The sequence below is a fragment of the Leuciscus leuciscus genome (assembly GCF_965113295.1).
Source record: "Leuciscus leuciscus genome assembly, chromosome: 21".
Taxonomy (NCBI): domain Eukaryota; kingdom Metazoa; phylum Chordata; class Actinopteri; order Cypriniformes; family Leuciscidae; genus Leuciscus; species Leuciscus leuciscus.
The window spans coordinates 37,936,226-37,958,205 of NC_138745.1; the positions used below are offsets into that span (position 1 = coordinate 37,936,226).

Consider the following 21,980-nt stretch of genomic DNA (forward strand, 5'->3'; position numbering starts at 1 on the left):
GAGCAATATCATCAATTGCACTTTTAACTTTTGAGTTAAAAGAATCAAGGAGAAAATCAACAGAGTCAGCAGATATGCTTGGTGTTAAGGATATAGCCTTCATAAATAGTACACTAGTGTTCTCATTTAAGCATCTCTTCTTGACAGACACAGATCTGGCTTCAGTGGCAGGAGAGATCAATATATCAAAGAAAATACAGAAATGATCAGACAGTGCTACATCCTTAATAACAATCGATGAGATGTTTAGACCCTTACTGATAAGTAAATCTAGAGTGTGTCCATGATTGTGTGTGGGTCCATGTACATGCTGAGTCAGATCAAAAGTTTTTAAAACAGTTTTGATTTCTATGTGAATGTTAAAATCTCCAGCAATGGCAAAAAAGTCAAACTCGGAGGTAATTGTTGATAACAGTTCTGTAAAGTCCTCAGCAAAGGCTGGAGAGTATTTTGGAGGCCTGTAAATAATGATAAGTAAAATGCGTGGAGCACCTTTTAATACAATACCCAGATATTCGAAAGACGTGTAGTTCCCAAATGATATTTGCTTACATTGATAGATATCTTTAAAAAGAGCAGCTAGACCCCCACCTCTCTTAACAGCTCTGCAGACACTCATAAAAGTAAAGTTAGGAGGGGATGTTTCATTGAGGATTGTTGCACTGCAGCTGTCTTCTAGCCAGGTTTCATTTAGAAACATAAAATCCAGGTTGTTTGTGGTTATTAAGTCATTGACTAGAAGTGATTTATTTTTAAGTGAGCGGATGTTTAAAATTGCTAACTTAACAGTCTTACTTTTTTTCCCTACATCAATCTTAGTTAGACGTGCAACAGGCACCAGATTAGTTGAGTTTGCTGTTCGGCTATTGAAGGCTTTAGACTTTAGAGTTCATTTCAACACTTTAAAAGTGTATATATGGGAACCACCCACAAAGTGTTAGTTCAACACTTTCAAAAGTGTTGCCTCTCGCAACACCGACACAGTGTTACAATATAAACACTAAGAGAGTAAAATATTAACACCAATGCAGAGAACTGTTACAGAGCTTGGTGCAGTTAAAATTCTACACTGTTCTGGTGTTGACCTAACACTTAAAAAAAAAATGGAAATCACAATCTTCTCAACCTTATAGGAGTCAAATATTACACCATCCTGGTGTTGATAAAACACATTTTTACAAATAAAAACACTAAGGGAGTTACCCGTTTTTCTTATTAGTGTTCTGCATCTGCCACTTTAAAGAACTTTAAAATAAACTCTTTGAAATAAACACATCACTCTATATTACTCTTTCAAACCTTTATTTCAAAACAATCCAGAAAGTTAAATCGTAACCTCAGTCTGGGATCAAAGTAGAATTCTGTTCATTGTAAAGTAAAAAAAAAGGCAAAATGCAAACAGTTGTTTTAACAAACTGTTTTTTTTTATTAAGTAACAAGCCCCTTTACATCATAGGTTAACTTTTAAAATAAATGATGAAGGCACAATATAGGCATTTCTGTCACCAGAATTATATGAAAGCTGCTCATCAAATGGTCTGTAATACCTCAAGTCTTGTACATATCAGTGAATGTAAGCTCTGTGTCAGTGAAGTTGATTCAGTACCTTCAACTTTGCAACAGTACAGCAGTGCATGAGTCAACAACATTCAGCAGATGAAAAACAATTGCAGAATATGAGTGGATCAGTTGTGTCCAGTTGCTAACAGTAAAGTTCAGTGCATAGGTGTTGTTTCACAGAGAAGGAAAGGCTGTGCAGATCCAACTTTCTCGAAAAATCCTGGAGTGCTGGTTCCCTACAAAACCAGACCAAATACAATCAATACAATTTGTGTTTTATAAATACAGCAAGTTTATGGTGGAAAAAGTTCAACCATCTTATTTTGTGACTCAAACAAGAAACTATTTTGGTAAGATTAAGACTTGAATTTACTGATTTCCAAGTAAATTAAAGACTTTATTCATCCAAAACTTTGTATTCTGTCATTAATTATTCACCCTTATGTTGTTCTAAACCAGTAAGAGTTTTGCTCATCTTCGGAACACTTAATGTAGTTATTTTTAATGAAATCTAAGAGATTTCTGTCCCTTGATCGACAGCCTATTCAACTACCACTTCCAAAGCCATGGAAAGGTATAAAGGAAATCACAAGTAATCCATGTGACTGCAGTGGTTTGACCTCAATTTTACGACTTTTTTTATGACAATTTTAACTCAACTTTATTTACAAAATATTAAATCTTCAATGCACAATCACACAACAACATCTGCTCTCGCATTAACAACATGCACGAGTTGTAATGATCTCATGAACGCATGTTGGAAATTAATATTTTATAAATTAAGTGGTAAATGTTTTTTTGCTGCAAACACAGCACTTGCGTAGTTTAATAAAATGTATGTTAAAACACTGGAGTCGCATGGAGTACTTTAATGATGTACCTTTCTACCTTTCTGGGACTTGAAAGTGGTAGTTGCGTGGACTGTCAATGGAGGGACAGGAACCTCTCAGATTTCAATAAAAATATCTTCATTTGTGTTGTGAAGATAAAAGAAAGTCTTACATGTTTGGAACGACATGAGGGTGAGTAATTAATGGCAGAATTTCCATTTGTGGGTGAACTATCCCTTTTAGAATAAATTAAGATACGCACCTTAAGAAATCTCACTAAATCATCAGCTGCCGGAAGAATCTTTGCTCCGTTGTTGTGGCTTTGTGATGTTGGGGGCAGGCGATGGGCAGATTTTTCCCAATCAGTTGAGTCTAAAATTAAACAGCAAGAAAACATATACCTGTCAAATCATGAAAAGGTTTGAAAACTCATTTTAAGTATAAAAAAAAAGTCGGGGAGCAGAGCTGGTGAGACGGGCAGGGGGAACGAACAGGTGTATGGAGGAAGAGGATCTAAGAGAGCGGGTGGGGGTTAGAATCTGGAGGAGATCAGACAAATATGGGGGTGATAGGTTGTGGATGGCTTTGAATGTTAACAGAAGGATTTTGAATTGAATACGGAATTGGACTGGGAGCCAGTGAAGCTGTTGGAGAACAGGAGTGATGTGGTGAATGGAGGGGGTTTGGGTTATTATGCGGGCAGCTGCATTCTGGACCAGTTGAAGTTTATGAAGGGATTTGTGAGGGAGGCCGAAGAGGAGAGAGTTGCAGTAGTCCAAACAGGAAGTGACAAGACTGTGGACAAGGACAGCTGCAGTGTGGGGAGTAAGGGAGGGGCGGAGTCGATTCATGTTTTGTAGATGGAAGTAGGCAGACCGGGCAGACCAATATTGTTATTGATGTGAGATTGAAAAGATAATGTGCTGTCAAGGATGACACCCTAGCTGTGTCCCAAAGTGAAGGCTGCATCCTCCGAAGGCCGTATTTGAAGGCCGGATGGCCGTATTTGAAGGCCGATTGCGTCACCGCGGCGCGACGAAGGACGTCCCAATTCAAAGGCTGCATCCTTGGAAGGTCGCATTTGAAGGCCGATTGCGTCACGCGGCTCGATGAAGGCTGTCCCAATTCAATTCTCCATCCTTCGAAGGCCGTATTCGAAGGCCGGTTGCATCATCGCGCCGCGACGAAGGCTTCCCTGATTCAAAAGCGACGCCAAATGCACCCTTCGTTTCCCCGTGAAAAGAAGGATACATAAATGGACACTTAGCGGCCTATTCTACCCCATAAGTCATTGCGCGCCGTTGACGACAGCATTTATTTACTTATTTTTAAAGGCGGCCGAGACTAGAGATCGGTGGTGGACAGCAAATTCACATTTAAATGTAAGTATTATGTTTTAATTTACTCAAATAGCTAGCGAAACCAGAGTTAAATTTCTTATAAACTTCTTCTTAACTCCTTCGTCACCATTGCTTGGCTACATTTATCATGTAGTTTTAGGCAAAACTTGTGGTAATAACGTTATTAGTTTAACGACCTATTTGTAATGCACTTGTGTATTATAAGAAATATCACTCACCCAATAAAGCCCAAAACAATAAGAAAAGCAGTAGATAAGGCAATGGGGTTTCACTTTTATGTGTTTTTGTAGTGCTGTCATGCTATGTGGTTTTAACCAAATTTTAGTATACAGAAATAATGATTTCTTAAGTATTTTGTATGCATGTCTTGATGTGTCATATTTTGCAGTGTTAACAATGCACTTAAGGTTGCTCCTCTGTGTTAAGTACCCTTTTCTGCTTTTTTAGAACAATTCAGGAAAAAATGGGTTTATATATATATGTTTATATATATATATTTATTTATATATAGAAGGAGTGGATACTTGAAGTGAGAGTGGTAGGATTGATATTCTTTATATTCCGGAATGAGATAAGGCGTGGTACTTTAGAGATGGAGAGAGTGATTTGAGTGAAAATGAGTGTTATGAAACACAGAAAATCTACCAAATAGCAACAAAGCTATGATTATTTTTTATGTTTGTGCCCATGATTCTCTCATACATGTATGTTATCTGTTAAATCTTACCATCACCAGGTTCTTGTCTGTACTGTCTTTAAACACCCAGCCTGCTACCCTTAGCCACTTGGTGCATCATAGAAATGCTCCTAGCAAACACAAATAGCAAAATCAATACATTTAAACATGAAAGCATATCCAAACATCAACCAAAAGTAAATCATATAAATACATTTTGCATAAATATTTAATCTGAAAGAATTACTTACCAATTTTAAGAAAATTGTTCCTCCAAATAAGGAAATAAAGTGACAATTCCACGTGCATTGTCGGTCCCTAGTTTGTGGAGTTGTTGTTCTGTTTTTCAGTTAACATTATACGCTAGGTGTGCTGGCAAACAACAGTAAAAGATAGTTTGAGGATAAATACATAGGCTACTTTATGATATTTGCACGTCACAAATATTTTCATAAAACAATATAACATTATAAAACACATTGTAAATAAGTTAAAACACTTACTCAGTGTTTTCACTGTTAAAAGCAAACTCCGTGTCTGCACTGCGTCACTAGTCAAAGAAGATGGAGGGCCTAGTCTGTGAGAAAGGTTTAAGCGCGCACATCACATAAATATCGTTACACAACAGTATAATGCCATCAAATACATGTTGTAAATTAGGTTAAAAACACTTACTTTCGGTGTTTTCCCTGTTAACGTTACAAGCAAATCTCCTCGTCGTCAGCTCCGTATTGAATCAAAGAAGATGTCGCCTTTGAAAAAAGTTTCGGCTCGTTTAAGCGCACAGAGCATTTAAATATCGCTATAAATCAATATGTTATAAAATACATATTGTAAATTAGTTAAAACACTTACTTTCGTCGTTTCCCTGTTAAAAAGCAACACCATCCTGGTCTGCTCCGCTTCGCGCGTCATGGAAAATGCCCCTCTGAGAGCGGTTTAGCCGTGCACAGCACATATTGTTATAAAACAATATGATGTTATAAAATGCATGTATAAATGCGATAAAACACTTAATTGATGCGTTTTCCCTCCTCGTATGCCTTGCATCGCGAGTCAAAGAAAATGGCGTCTTTGAAAAAAGTTTCAGCTCGTCTGGTTGCGCCCAGCGCGTAAATGTCCCGGATGTAACTAATTACACTCTCTCGGTGCTATTAATTTAAAATATAAATATTTTCACCAGCCAGAGGGTCCGGTTTACACTAGCAGTGTTAATCCCTTGAAATTCAACACCAGAAAATTTACTCTTTACTCTAAAAGTCCTTAACACCGGGATTTCAACACTGGAGATTTTACTGTGAAGGATGGGACTCTGTAGGATATCTTGTTTTTCTTGGATTATTTGAAGAGTTCCTGAAGGACTATTTTCTATTTTTTGTGTGAGTGGGTATTTGTGTCATCATCAAAAGGACTTGGATATCATCCTAAACACTGATTATTCCAACTTTCATTATAGTAATTCTATACTTACTCAGAGAATCACTCATATACAACCTTGAACTGATCAGATAAGTTTTTATTTATTTTCATTGTTATTCTTCTTCTATTGATTTCCCTAACTTTACAGACCATCTGTGTGTATATTGCTTTCCTTTACTGGACTGGTTTTATTTCAGTTCATTCTCATGTAAATGCATGTTCTGTTTATTTCTTCTGGTTTACCTAAACATTACATTTACTTAAAGGTCTTTATTGTTTGTGACACTGGGAAACATACTAGATATTTTTTAGCAGCGTTAAGTTAATAGTTGGTGTTAATATTTCTGTTATCACACCAGTCCTCAGGTCTTTACACTGGCTCCCAGTTAGATTTAGGATTGATTTTAAAGTATTATTACTGGTATATAAATCATTCAATGGCCTAGGACCTCAATATATTGCAGATATGCTCACTGAATATAAACCCAACAGATCACTCAGATCATTAGGATCATATCAGCTAGAAATACCAAGGGTTCACTCTAAACATGGTGAGTCTGCTTTTAGCTATTATGCCAGCCACAGCTGGAACCAGCTTCCAGAAGAGATCAGATGTGCTCCTACAGTGGTCACATTCAAATCCAGACTCAAAACACTTCTGTTTAGCTGTGCATTTACTGAATGAGCACTGTGCCGCTGTTCGTCCGACTGTACTGTACTGTACTGTATTTCATTTTATTTTTATAAACTGTTTTAATTATTCTTATTTCTTTTAATTATTTTAATTTCTCCTATGTTAGCAGGGCATTTAGCCCGTAACTGTAAATGCCCACTCAGAAGGTAAAAGAAAGTGATAATGTGAAAGTGACGTGTATTAATGTGAGTTTGAAAGTAGAACAGTATTTAAATGACGATATTAAAGTTTTCGTCTGAGAAAGAATGTGAACGCAGTGCTAAAGAAGGTGAAAAGAACGTGTGAGTAAATGAGGGAGAAAAGAAAGTTAAAGGAAAGTTGATAGATGGAAGTCGTAAGAAGATTGAAGGTTAAAAGAAGGAAAGATTTAAGTCTTAAGGGAATCCTTTGAAGGAAAGATCTATAATAATATTCTTTTTTTATTTTTAAAAGTTCTGTATTTTATTAAATTTTTCTAAACTGTTTTAATTATTCTTATTTCTTTTTCTTATTTTAATTTCTTCTATATAAAGCACTTTGAATTGCCATTGTGTATGAAATGTGCTATATAAATAAACTTGCCTTGCCTTGCCTATTCATGTATATATACAGTGCATCTGGAAAGTGTTCAGAGCGCTTCATTATTTCCACATTTTGTTACAGCCTTATTCCAAAATGGATTCAATTCATTATTTTCCTAAAAATTCTACAAACAACACCCCATAATGACAACGTGAAAGATGTTTACAAATTAATTTAAATAAAATAAAAGATAATCACATGTACATAAGCATTCACAGCCTTTGCTCAATACTTTGTTGAAGCATCTTTGGCACCGATTACAGCTTTTTGAGTATGAAGCGTGGCACGCCTGTATCTGGACAGGTTCTCCCGCTCTTCTTGCAGAACCTCTCAAGCTCCATCAGGGTTGGATGGGGAGCGTCGGTGCACAGCCATGTTCAGATCTCTCCAGAGATCAAGAAGTCCCGGGATGAGTGAACGCTGGCGCGTCTTTGCTGACGCTGCTCCCAGGATTCCTTTAACTATGTGGATTAACTGTGTGTGTCTTGTGCTTGCCTGTCCTGTCCTGTTTCTCACTCATCGACTGCAGTGTTCCTGTATTCTCCGGCTGAGCTTCTGAGGTTCTGATCCACCATCACCAGCTCTGCTTTCACACACAGACATTTTATACTTGCCTCGTCGGAAATGCGTTCACCGTGGCTGTCCTCGAAACTTTCAGTATGATAAAGCCAACTCCATATAGTCCTTCTGGCCCACGACTGGACATCCACGAGGAACCCCGGTCGCCGCGCTGATCATAGTGTGCTGGTCCGCCTAGCTAGGTAGCTAACACGGCTGTTTAAATCAGTAACACTACTGTCAACTTTGGTCTTTTTAACATCCGCTCACTTATGAGTGCGGGACATCACAGAGGAACAAGAGAATCAAAGAGAAACGCTGGAGCTCTGTCAGAGTGACCATCGGGTTATGGGTCTCCTCCCTGACTGAGGCCCTTCTCCCCCGATCGCTCAGCTCTAGGACGAGTCCTGCTGGTTCCACACTTCTTCCATTTACGGATGATGGAGGCCACTGTGCTCATGGGGACCTTCAACGCTGCAGAAATGTGTCTATACCCTTCCCCAGATCTGTGCCTCAATACAATCCTGTCTCAGAGGTCTATAGACAATTCCTTGGACTTCATGGCTTGGTTTGTGCTCTGACATGCACTGTTAACTGTGGGACCTTATATAGACAGGTGTGTGCCTTTCCAAATCATGTCCAATCAACTGAATTTACCACAGGTGGACTCCAATCCAGTTGTAGAAACATCTGAAGGATGATCAGTGGAAACCGGATGAACCTGAGCTCAATTCTGAGTGTCACGGCAAAGGCTGTGAATACTTATGTACATGTGATTTTTTTCGTTTTTTATTTTTTAATAAATTTGCTAAGATTTCAAACAAACTTCTTTCACGTTGTCATTATGGGGTGTTGTTTGTAGAATTGTGAGAAAAAGAATGAATTTAATCCATTTTGGAATAGGGTTGTAACAAAAATATGTGGAAAAATTGAAGAGTTGTGAATGCTCTCCGGATGCACTGAAGCTGTTCGCCACACTTGTGGACCGTAGTTGTTGATCAGAGAGAGTCGTAGAGAGTAGAGCAGGATCTGCAGTGTGTGTGTGTGTGTGTGAGAGCAGTGTGTGTTTCCTCTGAGCTTCAGCTGATAGTGTCTAGCTCCCTCTGCTGGTCTGTCACAGAAACTGCACGATCACATGATCACAGGAATCCACCAGCATCTGTTTCAGAGGCTACTCCTTTTTTCTTTTTGCAGACTTATGGATTCTGACAATAACTTCATAATAATGGGGTTTAAGTGTTTTGGCAGTGAATGTGACTTGCAATCACTATTGAATATTTCCTAATCGTTTTTTTTTTTTCTCTGTTATTTTTATTACCAATTTCCAACAGTTTTATACAAATCACTGACATAAATACAATTTGTATATGTATAAATGTAAACAGAAAACAAAACAAAACGTAAAAAAACAACAACAACAGAAAACAAAAACCTGCACACACATGAAGTATTAGATAAAACTATATCAAATCAGGCATTAGGTTTTACTTGTTATAATAATTAATAAAAGGTTGCCAAATTGAGTAAAATGTTTGTTCTTTCTTCCTTAAAGAATATTAAAATTTTTCCAATTGTAAATATTGCATTACGTCTCTAAGAAGGTTTTGATGAGTAGGAGGAATTTTATTTTTCCAGTTAAGTAAAATTAGACGTCTGGCTAGCAACATCACAAAACACAATACATTAATTTGTGAGCTGTTTAAATGTATATCTGTAGGTACAACACCAAATAGTGACATTACTGGATCTGCTGGGAGTCTAACATAAAAAATTGCTGACAAAGTCTCAATTATTTTAGACCAATAGAGGGTGATGTGGGGACAGTCCCAAAATGTATGTGACAATGAAGCAGGGGCATAGCCACAACACTCACAAGAGGCGTCCACTCCCGGAAACATCCTGGACAGTCTTTGTTTGGAAAAGTGTAATCGGTGCAGGATTTTAAACTGCAGCAGACCGTGTCTGATACAGACTGAAGAGGAGTGGACCCGCTCTTCAGCTTCGATCCATTGGTCGTCTGTGATGTTTATTCCTAAGTCTTCACTCCGAGCATCCTTTATATGATCTAGTGTAGTTGTATTATCTATCTGTGAAAGGTAATTATATATTCTAGAAATAGAACCTTTTTTAAGTGGGTTGTTCAAAAATACATTGTTCATAGGACATACTTCAGGCTGATTGGGAAAAGAGGGAAATGTTGCTTTAGTAAAGTTGCGCATTTGCAAGTATTTAAAAAAGTCTTTATCAATATTAAATTTATGTATTAATTGTTCAAATGTTGGAAATATTTGATCAATGAAGAGGTCTTTAATTGTGTGCACTCCTTTAAGGTCCCATTGTTGAAATGTTTGACCTGAAAACAGCTTATGTGCTTGATTACCAGTTATTGGTGTAAGGACTGAACATTGATTCCAATGAAAATGTCTTCTAATCTGAGACCAAATTTTTAGTGAGTGGGACACAACAGGATTCTGAGCCTTAAATTTAGAAAGATCAGAGGTGTAATGTATCAATGATTTTAGTGTATTAGGAGAAAAAGCTTGATTTTCCATCTGTTCCCAGTCAGGTTTGTGAAATCCATTCCAAAATGACATACATTGAATATTACAGGACCAATAATAGAGCCGGAAGCTGGGCAATCCCATTCCTCCTATGGGTTTGGGTCTTTGTAAAAAGGATTTTTTAATTCTTGGTATCTTTTTATTCCAAATAAAGGACGCAATTAAAGAATCTATTTTGGTAAAAAATGTCTTACTAATCAAAATTGGAACACACTGAAATAAAAATAAATATTTCGGTAAAACATTCATTCTGATAATATTAATTCTGCCAGCGAGAGAGATCAGGAGATTAGACCACCTCTCGATCTGTTGCTCCGTTTGTTTATATAGGTTTACAAAGTTTTTGCTGAAAAGGCCAGATATTTCCTGTGTGATATTTATTCCGAGATATTTAAAACAGTCTAAAACAGCAAAGGGAAAAGGGGAGAGTGTATGTACTTGATCTTTTGCCCTAGAGCTGATCGGAAACAATATGCTTTTTGACAGGTTAATTTTATATCCTGATACTTTACCGAAGTCCGATAGCATGGTCCTAATTTTTGGTAGAGACAGAGATGGATCTGAAATATATAGAAGCAGATCGTCCGCATATAAGGACACCTTATGCTCCTTATCTCCTCTTACAATCCCCTTATAATCCCCCGTAGAGCGCAGCAAAATAGCAAGAGGTTCTATGACCAGCGCGAACAACAAGGGAGACAAAGGGCAGCCTTGTCGTGTTGAACGGTGAAGAGGAAAAGAGCAAGAGTCCATATTATTTGTGTGAACACATGCTTTAGGCTGAGCATAAAGTAGTTGAATTAAAGAAATGTAGTAGGGGCCAAATCCGAACCTCGACAGGGCCGAGAAGAGAAAATCCCACTCGACCCTGTCGAAGGCCTTCTCGGCATCTAGTGAGACCAATATTTCGGATACTTCTTTATTTGGATTCTGAGTGTAGATAATGTTGAACAGTCGCCTGATGTTAAAAAACAACTGCCTGTCTTTAACAAATCCAGTTTGGTCTGGTGACACAACGGTTGGAAGGACCTTTTCCAAACGTATGGCTAAGATCTTTGCCAAAATTTTATTATCCACATTCAAAAGGCTTATGGGTCTATATGAACCTGGTTCTAGAGGGTCTTTGCCAGATTTATGGATTAAAGAGATGCAGGCATCATATAACGTTGGAGGTAGAGAACCTGTAGTCAATGCTTCATTATAGACGCTTAAAAGAAGTGTTGAAATTTGATCTATAAAAGCCTTATAAAATTCAACACTGTAACCATCAGGTCCAGGGCACTTAGAGTTTTGCATACACTGTATAGCTTGTTTTATTTCTAAGTTTGAAATAGGTTGTTCTAATAATTTTTTGTTTTCTAAATTTATAGTAGGTATCTGAAGTTGATCTAAAAATTGTTCTATTAAGTTTTAATCATTTTTGGATTCTGAAGAGTACAATTTAGAATAGAAATTCTTGAATGTGTCATTTATTATTTTAGGATCAGTTGTTGTCTGACCGGAATCTGTCCGTATCTCTGTTATTAACCTTGACGCTGCTTCTTCTTTAATTTGCTGGGCTAATAATTTACCAGTTTTTTCCCCATATTCATAATATTTGTGTTTTAATTGTGTCAAGAATTTAGTCGTTTCTGCAGTGTATAATAAATTGAGTTCGGTCTGCAACGATTGCTTTCTTTTATAAAGGTCTGGTGTGGGGGAGTTAGCATAAACTCTGTCAATTTCTTTAAGTTCTTGGGTCAATTTTAACTCTTTTTCCCTTCGCTGTTTTTTTTTTTTCATGCTATTCAGGCAAATAATCTGGCCCCTCATGTATGCTTTAAATATTTCCCACAAGGTGGATCTTTTGATCTCTGGATCATCATTTGTATTCAGAAATATATCAATTTGTTTTTGCAGTTCTTCTATTACTTTATCATCCGATAAAAGAGCATTATTAAACCGCCATTTTTTGGTTGTCAGGTCATGTCCCATCTCTATGTGGAATGATACTGGACTATGATCAGATAACACAATTGCTTCGTAATCACAGTGTTTGATGTTTGTTAAATATGCATAATCAATTAAAAAGAAATCTATTCTAGAAAACGAATGATGAACCGGAGAGAAATAAGAATATTTCCTTGTGTTGGGAGATAAAACTCTAAATGGATCAAATAATTTATAGGTATTCATGAGTGCATGAATGGTTTTAGCAGACTTTGATATGTTGGATGGTTTTTGTGATGACCTATCAATTATTGGGTCTAACACCAAATTAAAATCCCCTCCAATAATCAATTTATGAGAATCCATATGCTGTAAAGAAAGAGGTAATAAAAGCCTCATCATCAATATTGGGGGCGTATACACTAGCTAGAGTGACTGGTTTATTGTACAATTTTCCTGTAACAATAATATATCGTCCTCGAGGATCAGATATTATTTTTGATGCTAAGAAGGGAATTGTCTTTCTAATAATTATAGCTGCGCCTCTGTTTTTTACTGGGAATTTAGAATGAAATATCTGTCCAATCCATTTAGTTCGTAACCTTTTATGATCCTGATCTCTCAAGTGTGTTTCTTGTAAAAACCCGATATCCATCTCTAATTTTTTAAGGTGGGTCAATACATTTCCTCGTTTAATAGGTCCATTAAGTCCTTTACAATTCCAGGAAATAATTTTGACCAAGTTTTTGTGACTGGATGAGTCTAAAATATAGTTTTTAGCCATAACTGTTTAGTTGGAAAAATTTAAAAAAATTAGGCTACTTGTTTTTTTGGACGGTCTCCAATAAAAATCAAAGTTATATTCAATTGTAGTGCAGGTAAAAACACAGAATAAACCAAAGTCCCTAAATACAACAAACCCTGCTCCCTCCCTGAACTCCCCTGAACTAGCTGCTCCGTCAGAACTAAAGAGGAAGCGCATATTCCCAAAAGAAAGGTTATTTATACCCGCAGAGAGGTGTGTGAACATTTGACTTACCACTAAGCTCCTAAAAAAAAAGAAAGAAAATTAAACCAAATTCGTTTTCCAGACCTTCTTAACCATATTTTGGCCAGTACCTATGTCTAATGTAACCCAGAGTTCCCCATGAATAAATAAAAATAATCGTAATAATATTCTGTAGTAAAGAAATGTAAGAACAAATAGGTAAAAAAAATAAAAAATAAAATAAAATAAAAATGGTAAAAGGATTCACATTCTTTGGGTACCTGGTTGAGAGTCCGTTACTCAGTTTGTGTAGGCCATAGCATTACCACACACAAGTGTTCAAATTAGTGTTCTTACGTTCAACGCTCATGATGATTTATTGCTGTCAATAAACCTCTCCACTGCCCGTGGGTCGGTGAAAGACATTTTGGAACCATCGGCTGTAATCTCCAGCTTGGCAGGGAAAAGCATTCTGTACTGAATTCCAGCGTCACGTAGTTTGGCTTTCACTTGATTAAAGGCTGCTCGTTGTCGTCCTACCTCTGGACTCATATCGGGGAAGATATGAACCTGTGCTCCCTCGAAGGACAGCTTGCCTTTGGACCGGGACAACGACATGATCTTTTCTTTATCCGAGTAGTAGTGAAGGCGAGCAATTATGGGTCGGGGCCGTTCACCATTACGTGGTTTTGGGGCTAGGCTTCTGTGGGTACGATCAATAAGAATGGGTCCGTCAAAGTTTTCTTCACCAAGCACTTTAGGCAGAAACTTGGCCACAAACGCGGTTGGTGTGTTGTTTTCGGATCCCTCTGGGATGTTTAGTATCCTGATGTTTTGGCGGCGGCTCCTGTTCTCCAAATCGACGCATTTTTCCTGGAGTTTCTTATGATCAGCAGCAAGAGATTGGCAAGAGTTCTCTAGAGCCGTGAGCCTGTCAGAAGTGTCGCTGAGGGACTGCTCCATGCTCGTCTGTATGTTAGCTGCTTCTGCTTGCATTGAAAACAGTCTCTCGACTTTTTCCGTTAGCTCGTCACGAATAGTTTTCATGTCCGCTTTGGTTGTCTCCCGCAAGGATGAGATCTCGTCGCGTATTTCTTTGCCAAGGCCTTCTATTTCTGTTTTAAGAAATGTTCGCATGGTGTCTCCGTACGAGTTAAATTCTGATCTCAGTTCGGCACGCAGACTGCCTAGTGAGATTGGGCCTTCTTCCGTTAGTCCCGCGGCTCCGCTGGCTTTAGCGCCTTCACTTTTTTCTGCGGTAGCAGCGTGAGATCCGACCTCCAGAGTCGTCTGCGTGTATTGTCTGCCTTTCCTTTGAGACATTTTAATCTCACGGACGTTGTGGCTCTGTTTGTTTGAAATTAGTTGGTCTGGAAAATAAAATTTAATACAATTTACACAGAGCTGGTCTCTTGCTCTGCTCATGCCATGCAACCGGAAGCGGAAGTCCCCTAATCGTTTTTTAAAGTAAGTTGCACCTGTAAGCAGTGCTGATGTTCCCATCCGCTGGCAATGACTCCTCCCGGGATTTAATCAGCATCAGGACACAGATGGCGGACAGGAGGATTAATCGCTAATCTCACGGTCATCTGCCGCTGGTCAGAGCACAGATAAAACACGAGTGTGTCGATGCGCAGATCCTCTCACAAACATCACGGACATGCCTTCACTATCACCGCTGTGCGGATCTGTCCCAAAAATACCATCATAATCTGGATTATAGGTGATGATTGATAGGTAAAATGATCAGAAAACACTGAATTTGTCTCAAAGAAACCAATGAAAGGGCAAGCTAACATGAGATCAGTGTCTGAAAGCATATCTGAAGTTTGGGGATTCATCATTCTGCTATAACGTTCAGTGAATGTCATTAGATCTCAGGGGTGTAGCGATAGCACACACACATCGCGATGCTCAACTCATGGCACCATATTATTGCGATACTCCTGAACGTATGGTAAAAGTTAGAACACATACTGTTGTAATGTAATGTACTGCAAATTGATTTAAATGCTAAATTGGGTATTACATTGTGTGTGTAAATGAATAGGCTTGGAGTTGGTGCTGAAACCCGATGGAGACACCAGAAGTATTGATGATGCTGAAGCCGAAACTACAGGATTATTATTTCACTGACCAGATATTCAACTAATGTCGGCCACATTTTACTGGTGACATCAGACATTTGGCATTATCAGGGCCACAAATACTCTCCCATTGCATTATTATACATTAGAATCAACATTATATATGGTAGTTTAATGTCGTACTGACACTAAAACGCTTGAATTGTCTGACACAGACATTTTCATGGGTAGATTTGTACACAAATTGTAAATTGTCCTATAAAGTGGCGCTTGATGTCTGTTTGCAAAGCAATACACTGAACAATTAAGATGTAAAATGTAAATGCAAATAAAGTTTATTGAACCACGAGTGCCAAACTTTCAGAACACAAGAATCAGTGAGACGAGCATTAGGGTTAGGGTTAGCTAACTCATTCTCTAGTCTGGGTTAGGGTTAGCTAACCCATTCTCTAGTCTGGGTTAGCTAACCCATTCTCTGCTCTGCTGTGAGCTCATCTGTCAAATAAATAGACAAAAATATTTGTTGTTATAATTACACCAAATGTGGAACTGAGAAGATCTGCATTAACCCGCATCTGTGAAGAAACATTAAATCACTGTCTGACGCTTGACATGCGATTCAGCTGAAAACAATCCAAAGGTTTTTTCTGCTTTTAAACAAATGAATGCAAATAAATGAGCAACACTTTATTTAGCTACATCTTCTTCTCCAGTCCAATCTCATGTCGTCTTCTCTCGATAAACTACTTCCTTCTGTTTCCGCCATTGGCCAGAATCATCACCATCCGCATGAAGATGTTGAGAGTGTCCATGTAAATGCCCATGCATCTGCAAGAGAAACACACGTGAGCGTGACGTCGTTCACAGCGTGTGGACAGTCATGTGTGACGTCATGAAAGAGACGTTTTCTTCCACAGAAACACTCACGCATTAATGGGGTCGTATTTCTGAACGCCATACAGAGGGTGCGTCTCGGCGCGCTTGATGACCTTCTGTGTGTCGTACAGCAGAAACATGCTGAACAGCAGCAGTCCTCCGTACACGGCCACAGAGTAGAGCCCGGCCCCGAGCGCTGAGCTGGGCGGCAGGAACATGGAGCCTGTGGAGAACAGCAGAGGTCAGATCCTGCAGGCTCATGGGAAACACAAGTCCAGCGCGAGAGAGCCGTACCCAGAGACGAGGCGAACACGAGCCCGAAGCCCACGGCCAGCGGCCCGCCCATGCTCAGGAACTTCTCGCTGGGAGCGCACATGGCCACCGTCGACAAACCTCCCACAATGCCTGCGGTGTACCAGGCGGCTCGCATCACCAGGGGTCCGCCCAGCAGAGTCAGTGGGGCCACGACGGCCCCCATCACTCCTGCACACAGGGATACACTTCAGTACCGGTTCATTAGAGTCATGTGACACACACACACACACACACACAGGGATAGACTTCAGCACACTTCATTAGAGTCATGTGACAGGCACACAGGAATACACTTCAGAACCAGTTCAGGAGCTTCATGTGACACACACAGGAATACACTTCATTAGAGTCATGTGACACAGGCACACAAGGAATACACTTCAATACCACTTCTGGAGGGTCATGTGACACAAGAGCTGCGCTGTTCGTCCACACAGGAGTGAGGACTTCATGTGAGAGCTCGTATTTGTCTTTTGAAATGTTCTGCAGTGCTCGACTAAAGAAAGCATTGATCTGAACACAGTAGGGCTGTTGGAACGAATTCCGAAATTCTAATATAATTCTAATATTAACAAAATCAATACTATTCGAATGCTGAAGGTCCTATTCGAATATTGCTTTTTTATGTATATTTAAAAAAAAATAATGCAATCTTGCCTTTCTCGCCGCCTTGGCTTACACGCATGTGAAAATGAAATGCTTTTGTTTCGTCTGATGAACAATAACGTTTTTTAATCGTAACACAATTGTGCACGTTATCCACGCTGTATCATCATAACAATACTGTCAAAAATTGCGGAGAGCAATGTCTCCACGGAAACGGAGATCACCACTCCTGACAGTTTGATTCACAGTCCACACTACAACGTCAACACGGCTTTTTCAAATGTATCCACTTTGGAGTGCGTTTTCATTAATGAGAACGCCGTCTCAGTGTGGACGCAAGGCCGAAACGGAGAGAAAAATATACGTTATTTTTCATGACAACGTTACACCCTGACAAGCTAGGCGATCTGTCCGAGGAACCGCCGCTAAAACAGGAGAGAATTACTTATTTTCTGCCTCTCTCCTCATCACGGGGCTTACCAGCTGTCTGCCAAAAGGCGATAACAGACAAACTGACACGGTTTATCTGCGAAGATATGAGACCGATCAACATCACGCATTGGCGTGCCATAAGACTGTGTAATGTCGTAAATATTAATAATAGGATGAATTTGAGCATTTAATATTTGAATATTATTCGAATATTAAATAAAATAAGGAATGGAATTCGAATAGTATTATAGAGGAAGATTGACAGCCCTAGAACACAGACTACAGCGCCCTCTAGGGGTCAGTGTACGCATCACTGTACCTGCATGCAGGACCCAGGCCAGGTGTTTGGGCAGGGGACTGTTCTCGTACGAGATCGACCTCACCAACATTCCTGCACCAATCATAGCAGCGAACGTCGCACCGATAGCCTGCGGATCATTAATACGTTAGTCACAGCACTGATCAAGAAGTTCTAATCTATCAATTCGGCAAAATACAGGAAACGCCACTTACATTTTCAATATTCCTCTCAGTATGAATATTAAACTACAAGCTGGCTCATTATAATACTTCAACAGGTACAGTATAATAAGAGTACACCTGTTCATCAAGTGAGATATATGTGCAGATAAGGACACTGATCCAGCCGTGCGCCTGATCATGAACGCGACGACACGGTGGGTTACTCCGATACACAGAACACAATGTAGACAACAATTCAAACAGAAAAAATAACTCTGCCTTTCTTCTTCTGTGTTAGACTGACGCGTGTTTGTTCAGAGACTGCAGTGCTCGTAATGAAAATATTATTATTAGACCTTTTAAATGATCTTCTGTATCTCCTTGTTATATAGGGTTAGAGTTTTAACCCTCAACTCAGTTTTTTCTTTCTCAGGTCATATTTTAATATTCATGTGTCTGTATAATGAGTGTTGCAGGTCTGTGTTTTACTGGTTGTCGTCTCGCCTCTACTCTCCCACTTTTCCACATTTTTTTTTAGACTTTTCGCCACTCTGAGGTGTGACCAATCAGGCTAACACAGGGATTTCATGAAACTTTAAAAGTCAAAGAATAAAAAGTTTAATTCATAAGATCTGTTGCGTACCATCCAGGAGCCCCTCATCATGAGTCCCATGAGCGCCGGCGTTCTGCTAACGGCCACCGCGGACAGAGCCGTCACACACACGCTTCCAGAGAAATACATGTATGTGGAGTGGATCCTGTCCTTCACATACTGAGGCCAGATCCTGTAAACACAGCTTCAGTTCATCAGGAGAAGCGAAGATCATGCTCTCGCTACGAATCAAACACCAGTCAGTGATTCAACGAGAACTCCACTCATCAAGATCAAGTTCATCAGATCTGCTGGCATAGCGAGATCACTTCTGGCCTTCATGTCATTAGGGGCCGTTTACACCACATAATTTTCAACTTAAAACAGAAAACTTTTTATGTTATGTTCATGTTTTCTATTTTGGCCGCATAATCATTTACACGACAACGACGTTTTGGGGCCTAAAAAAGCAAAGTTTTGAAAACAGGATTCAAACGGCAAGTTCTTATAAATGATCCCATTATCGTCTCCATGTTAGCCTAACCCTAACCCATCCCGTTATCGTCTCCATGTAAACTACAAAAACGTGAATTTGTGAAACCAGTGACATCATGCGTCTTACGCGTTCAGTCAATACAGCGTTTCGAGTCGTTTTTGTGGATCTGACTGAACGGAGATCGCTTTGACAATAGTGTCTTCTGTACATGAAAAACACAAAGCAAAAACTTTAGCATTTTTACTCCATCGTTATCATGTAAACATGCCCTTATAGTGACTCTTACACTGCTTTCTCTATGGCTCCCATCTCGTTGGACATCCCGAAGCCGTAATAGCACAACGCTCCCAGTCCCACAGCGGCTCCTCCTGCCAGGATCACCCGGCCCATGTTGTGGACTGTGGAGGAGAGACACTCTAGCAACACTCGCATACACAGCTTTGAAGGATGCTTTCGTTAAAGAATGATCAGGGCATCGTTTCTCAAAAGATGATCATAGATTTATTAGTGGCTTCTACGATCTACTTAGGCTTACGATGCTTTTGGGAAACGCAGCCCAGACTGGCATTAACATCCGTCTCAGCTGATCCGATCACAAGCTCTATAAATACAGGTGTATCTGTATCTGTAACTGTACAGGCGTCTCCTCTCTAACGAGCCTAACGACGAGAGGGTCATAATGTGTTACAGAGTCCAGCTGTGATCAGATCTCCTGAGACAGATGTTTTATCCCAGGGCTGAACAACGGCAATAAAAACAAGTAAAAGTGGAGGAATTCTAACAGAACATGTGAACAGAATTCACTTTTTATAGCGGTGTCAGTAGCGGGTTCGAACGCCGCGTCCTGGAACTGCTCTCTGGAAGTCTTGCTCCGCCGGAAACCCAGTCTCGTCTTGGTGGAATAACCCTGATCGGGAACAACACAAAAATTAAAACAGATCCCACATGACTGGCTCTGGACTGTGTGTGTGTGTGTGTGTGTGTCAAGTCTCGGTGAGGACAGTACCTGTGTGGGTCTCATCAGGGGCCGGCAGGAGCTGCGCAGGGCGAACGGAGTCTGACCAAGGGCTGACCGGAGCCCAGCCACAGGGGCCGAGCGCAGGCATGACAGCCGTGAGACCAGCATCACTGTCCGCTAACCTGTGTTAAACACACACACACACATCAGGCCTGGGTTAAAACACACAGACATCAGGCCCGGGTTAAACGCGCAGACATCAGGCGACATCAGGCCCGGGTTAAACGCGCAGACATCAGGCCCGGGTTAAACGCGCAGACATCAGGCCCGGGTTAAACGCGCAGACATCAGGCCCGGGTTAAACGCGCAGACATCAGGCCCGGGTTAAACGCGCAGACATCAGGCGACATCAGGCCCGGGTTAAACGCGCAGACATCAGGCCCGGGTTAAACGCGCAGACATCAGGCCCGGGTTAAACGCGCAGACATCAGGCGACATCAGGCCCGGGTTAAACGCGCAGACAGCAGGCCCGGGTTAAACGCGCAGACATCAGGCCCGGGTTAAACGCGCAGACATCAGGCCCGGGTTAAACGCGCAGACATCAGGCCCGGGTTAAACGCGCAGACATCAGGCCCGGGTTAAACGCGCAGACATCAGGCCCGGGTTAAACGGGCAGACATCAGGCCCGGGTTAAACGGGCAGACATCAGGCCCGGGTTAAACGCGCAGACATCAGGCCCGGGTTAAACGCGCAGACATCAGGCCCGGGTTAAATGGGCAGACATCAGGCCCGGGTTAAACGCGCAGACATCAGGGCCGGGTTAAACACATCAGACCCGGGTTAAACGCACAGACATCAGGCCCGGGTTAAACGCACAGACATCAGGCCCGGGTTAAACGCGCAGACATCAGGCCCGGGTTCACAGACAGGGCTTAGATTAAACCAGGATTAGACCTCAGTTCAATTTGGACGTTTAAGTAGCATTTAGAAACATGCAAGGCAAGGCATTGGCACTGACATAATTTAAGAAAAGTTGTTTCAGTTAAAACATCATAAACGTGTATATCTGGACTAGATTAACCCTGGTCTGTGAGACCGAGGGAAGAGCTGAACAGCAAAGAGACAGAGTAAATACAATCTGTATAAACGGCAAGACGGGACAAAATAAAGTATTATTCAACTACAAATTGTTGTTTAATGGCGATCGACTCCTGGAGAGCATTTACACTGCCCCCGCCGACATTCACACTGTAATTAATGTAAAACATTACGTTTAAAAGTAAAACTCACCAGTTGGTCTGTTGTCTAATTTCACCTTCGAGATGCGTCTTCACCACTGACGCAACACAGTAAACATCTTCCGGAACCTTCGTGTGTGACGTCACAAGACCGCGACAGCCGCGCAATGCACTGTAGGTCTTGAAGTTGTTGAGTTAACTTTGAATCATTATGTTCCGCTTGTTTATTTAATTTTTTTTATATTCATACACCAGAAAAAAACAGAGAGAAGATACAAATAAAGCACTGTCTGATACTGTTAAGAATGAACAATAATTTAAATAATTAATTTTAAATGATTTACAAATATATTTACAAATAAAATATTTTCACTGCTTTCCTTTTAATTTATGGATTTTAGCAAGTAATACAATTTAATGTATTTTAAAATAGTCTTTCTTTACATCACTCATTAATCAGCTAAGCTAAAAGCATATCATTCCAACAACATTTACACAATAATTAGAAAATTCCATTATACATTTAGTTTTTAATTAATCTTTATATTATTCGATAAAGAGACAATTGGACTAAATACAATTTTTAAATTGATTCACATGTAATATAATAATGAAACCTGTTGTGCAGCTGGACCAGCTTCCAGAAGAGATCAGATGTGCTCCTACTGTAGTCACATTCTAATCCAGACTCACAACACTTCTGTTTAACATCCAGACTCAAAACACTTCTGTTTAACATCCAGACTCACAACACTTCTGTTTAACATCCAGACTCACA

At 40.0% G+C, this 21,980-nt stretch overlaps 1 protein-coding gene and 1 long non-coding RNA gene across 3 annotated transcripts; both read right to left on the minus strand.

The window, feature by feature from the left end:
• Window positions 1–1,285: 1,285 nt before the first annotated feature.
• On the minus strand, window positions 1,286–6,018 carry LOC309484747. Of its 2 annotated transcripts, XR_014200962.1 has the most exons (7): window positions 5,286–6,018; window positions 5,106–5,182; window positions 4,934–5,007; window positions 4,682–4,802; window positions 4,482–4,561; window positions 2,656–2,765; window positions 1,286–1,796 (listed from the first exon to the last, which is right to left on the minus strand). It is a non-coding gene; the product is annotated as an uncharacterized lncRNA (long non-coding RNA). The 2 variants fall into 2 exon arrangements; XR_014200963.1 differs by lacking the exon at window positions 5,286–6,018 and having other exon boundaries at window positions 5,106–5,268.
• A 9,521-nt stretch (window positions 6,019–15,539) lies between these two features.
• ghitm (growth hormone inducible transmembrane protein) lies at window positions 15,540–21,362 on the minus strand. The gene is made up of 9 exons (XM_082151433.1): window positions 21,255–21,362; window positions 20,013–20,146; window positions 19,811–19,913; window positions 19,293–19,404; window positions 18,562–18,703; window positions 17,776–17,884; window positions 16,398–16,586; window positions 16,155–16,326; window positions 15,540–16,055 (listed from the first exon to the last, which is right to left on the minus strand). The coding sequence occupies exons 2-9, from the start codon at window positions 20,130–20,132 to the stop codon at window positions 15,971–15,973; spliced, it is 1,032 nt and encodes a 343-aa protein (XP_082007559.1). The 5' UTR covers window positions 20,133–20,146; window positions 21,255–21,362; the 3' UTR covers window positions 15,540–15,970.
• Between the last annotated feature and the right edge of the window lie 618 nt (window positions 21,363–21,980).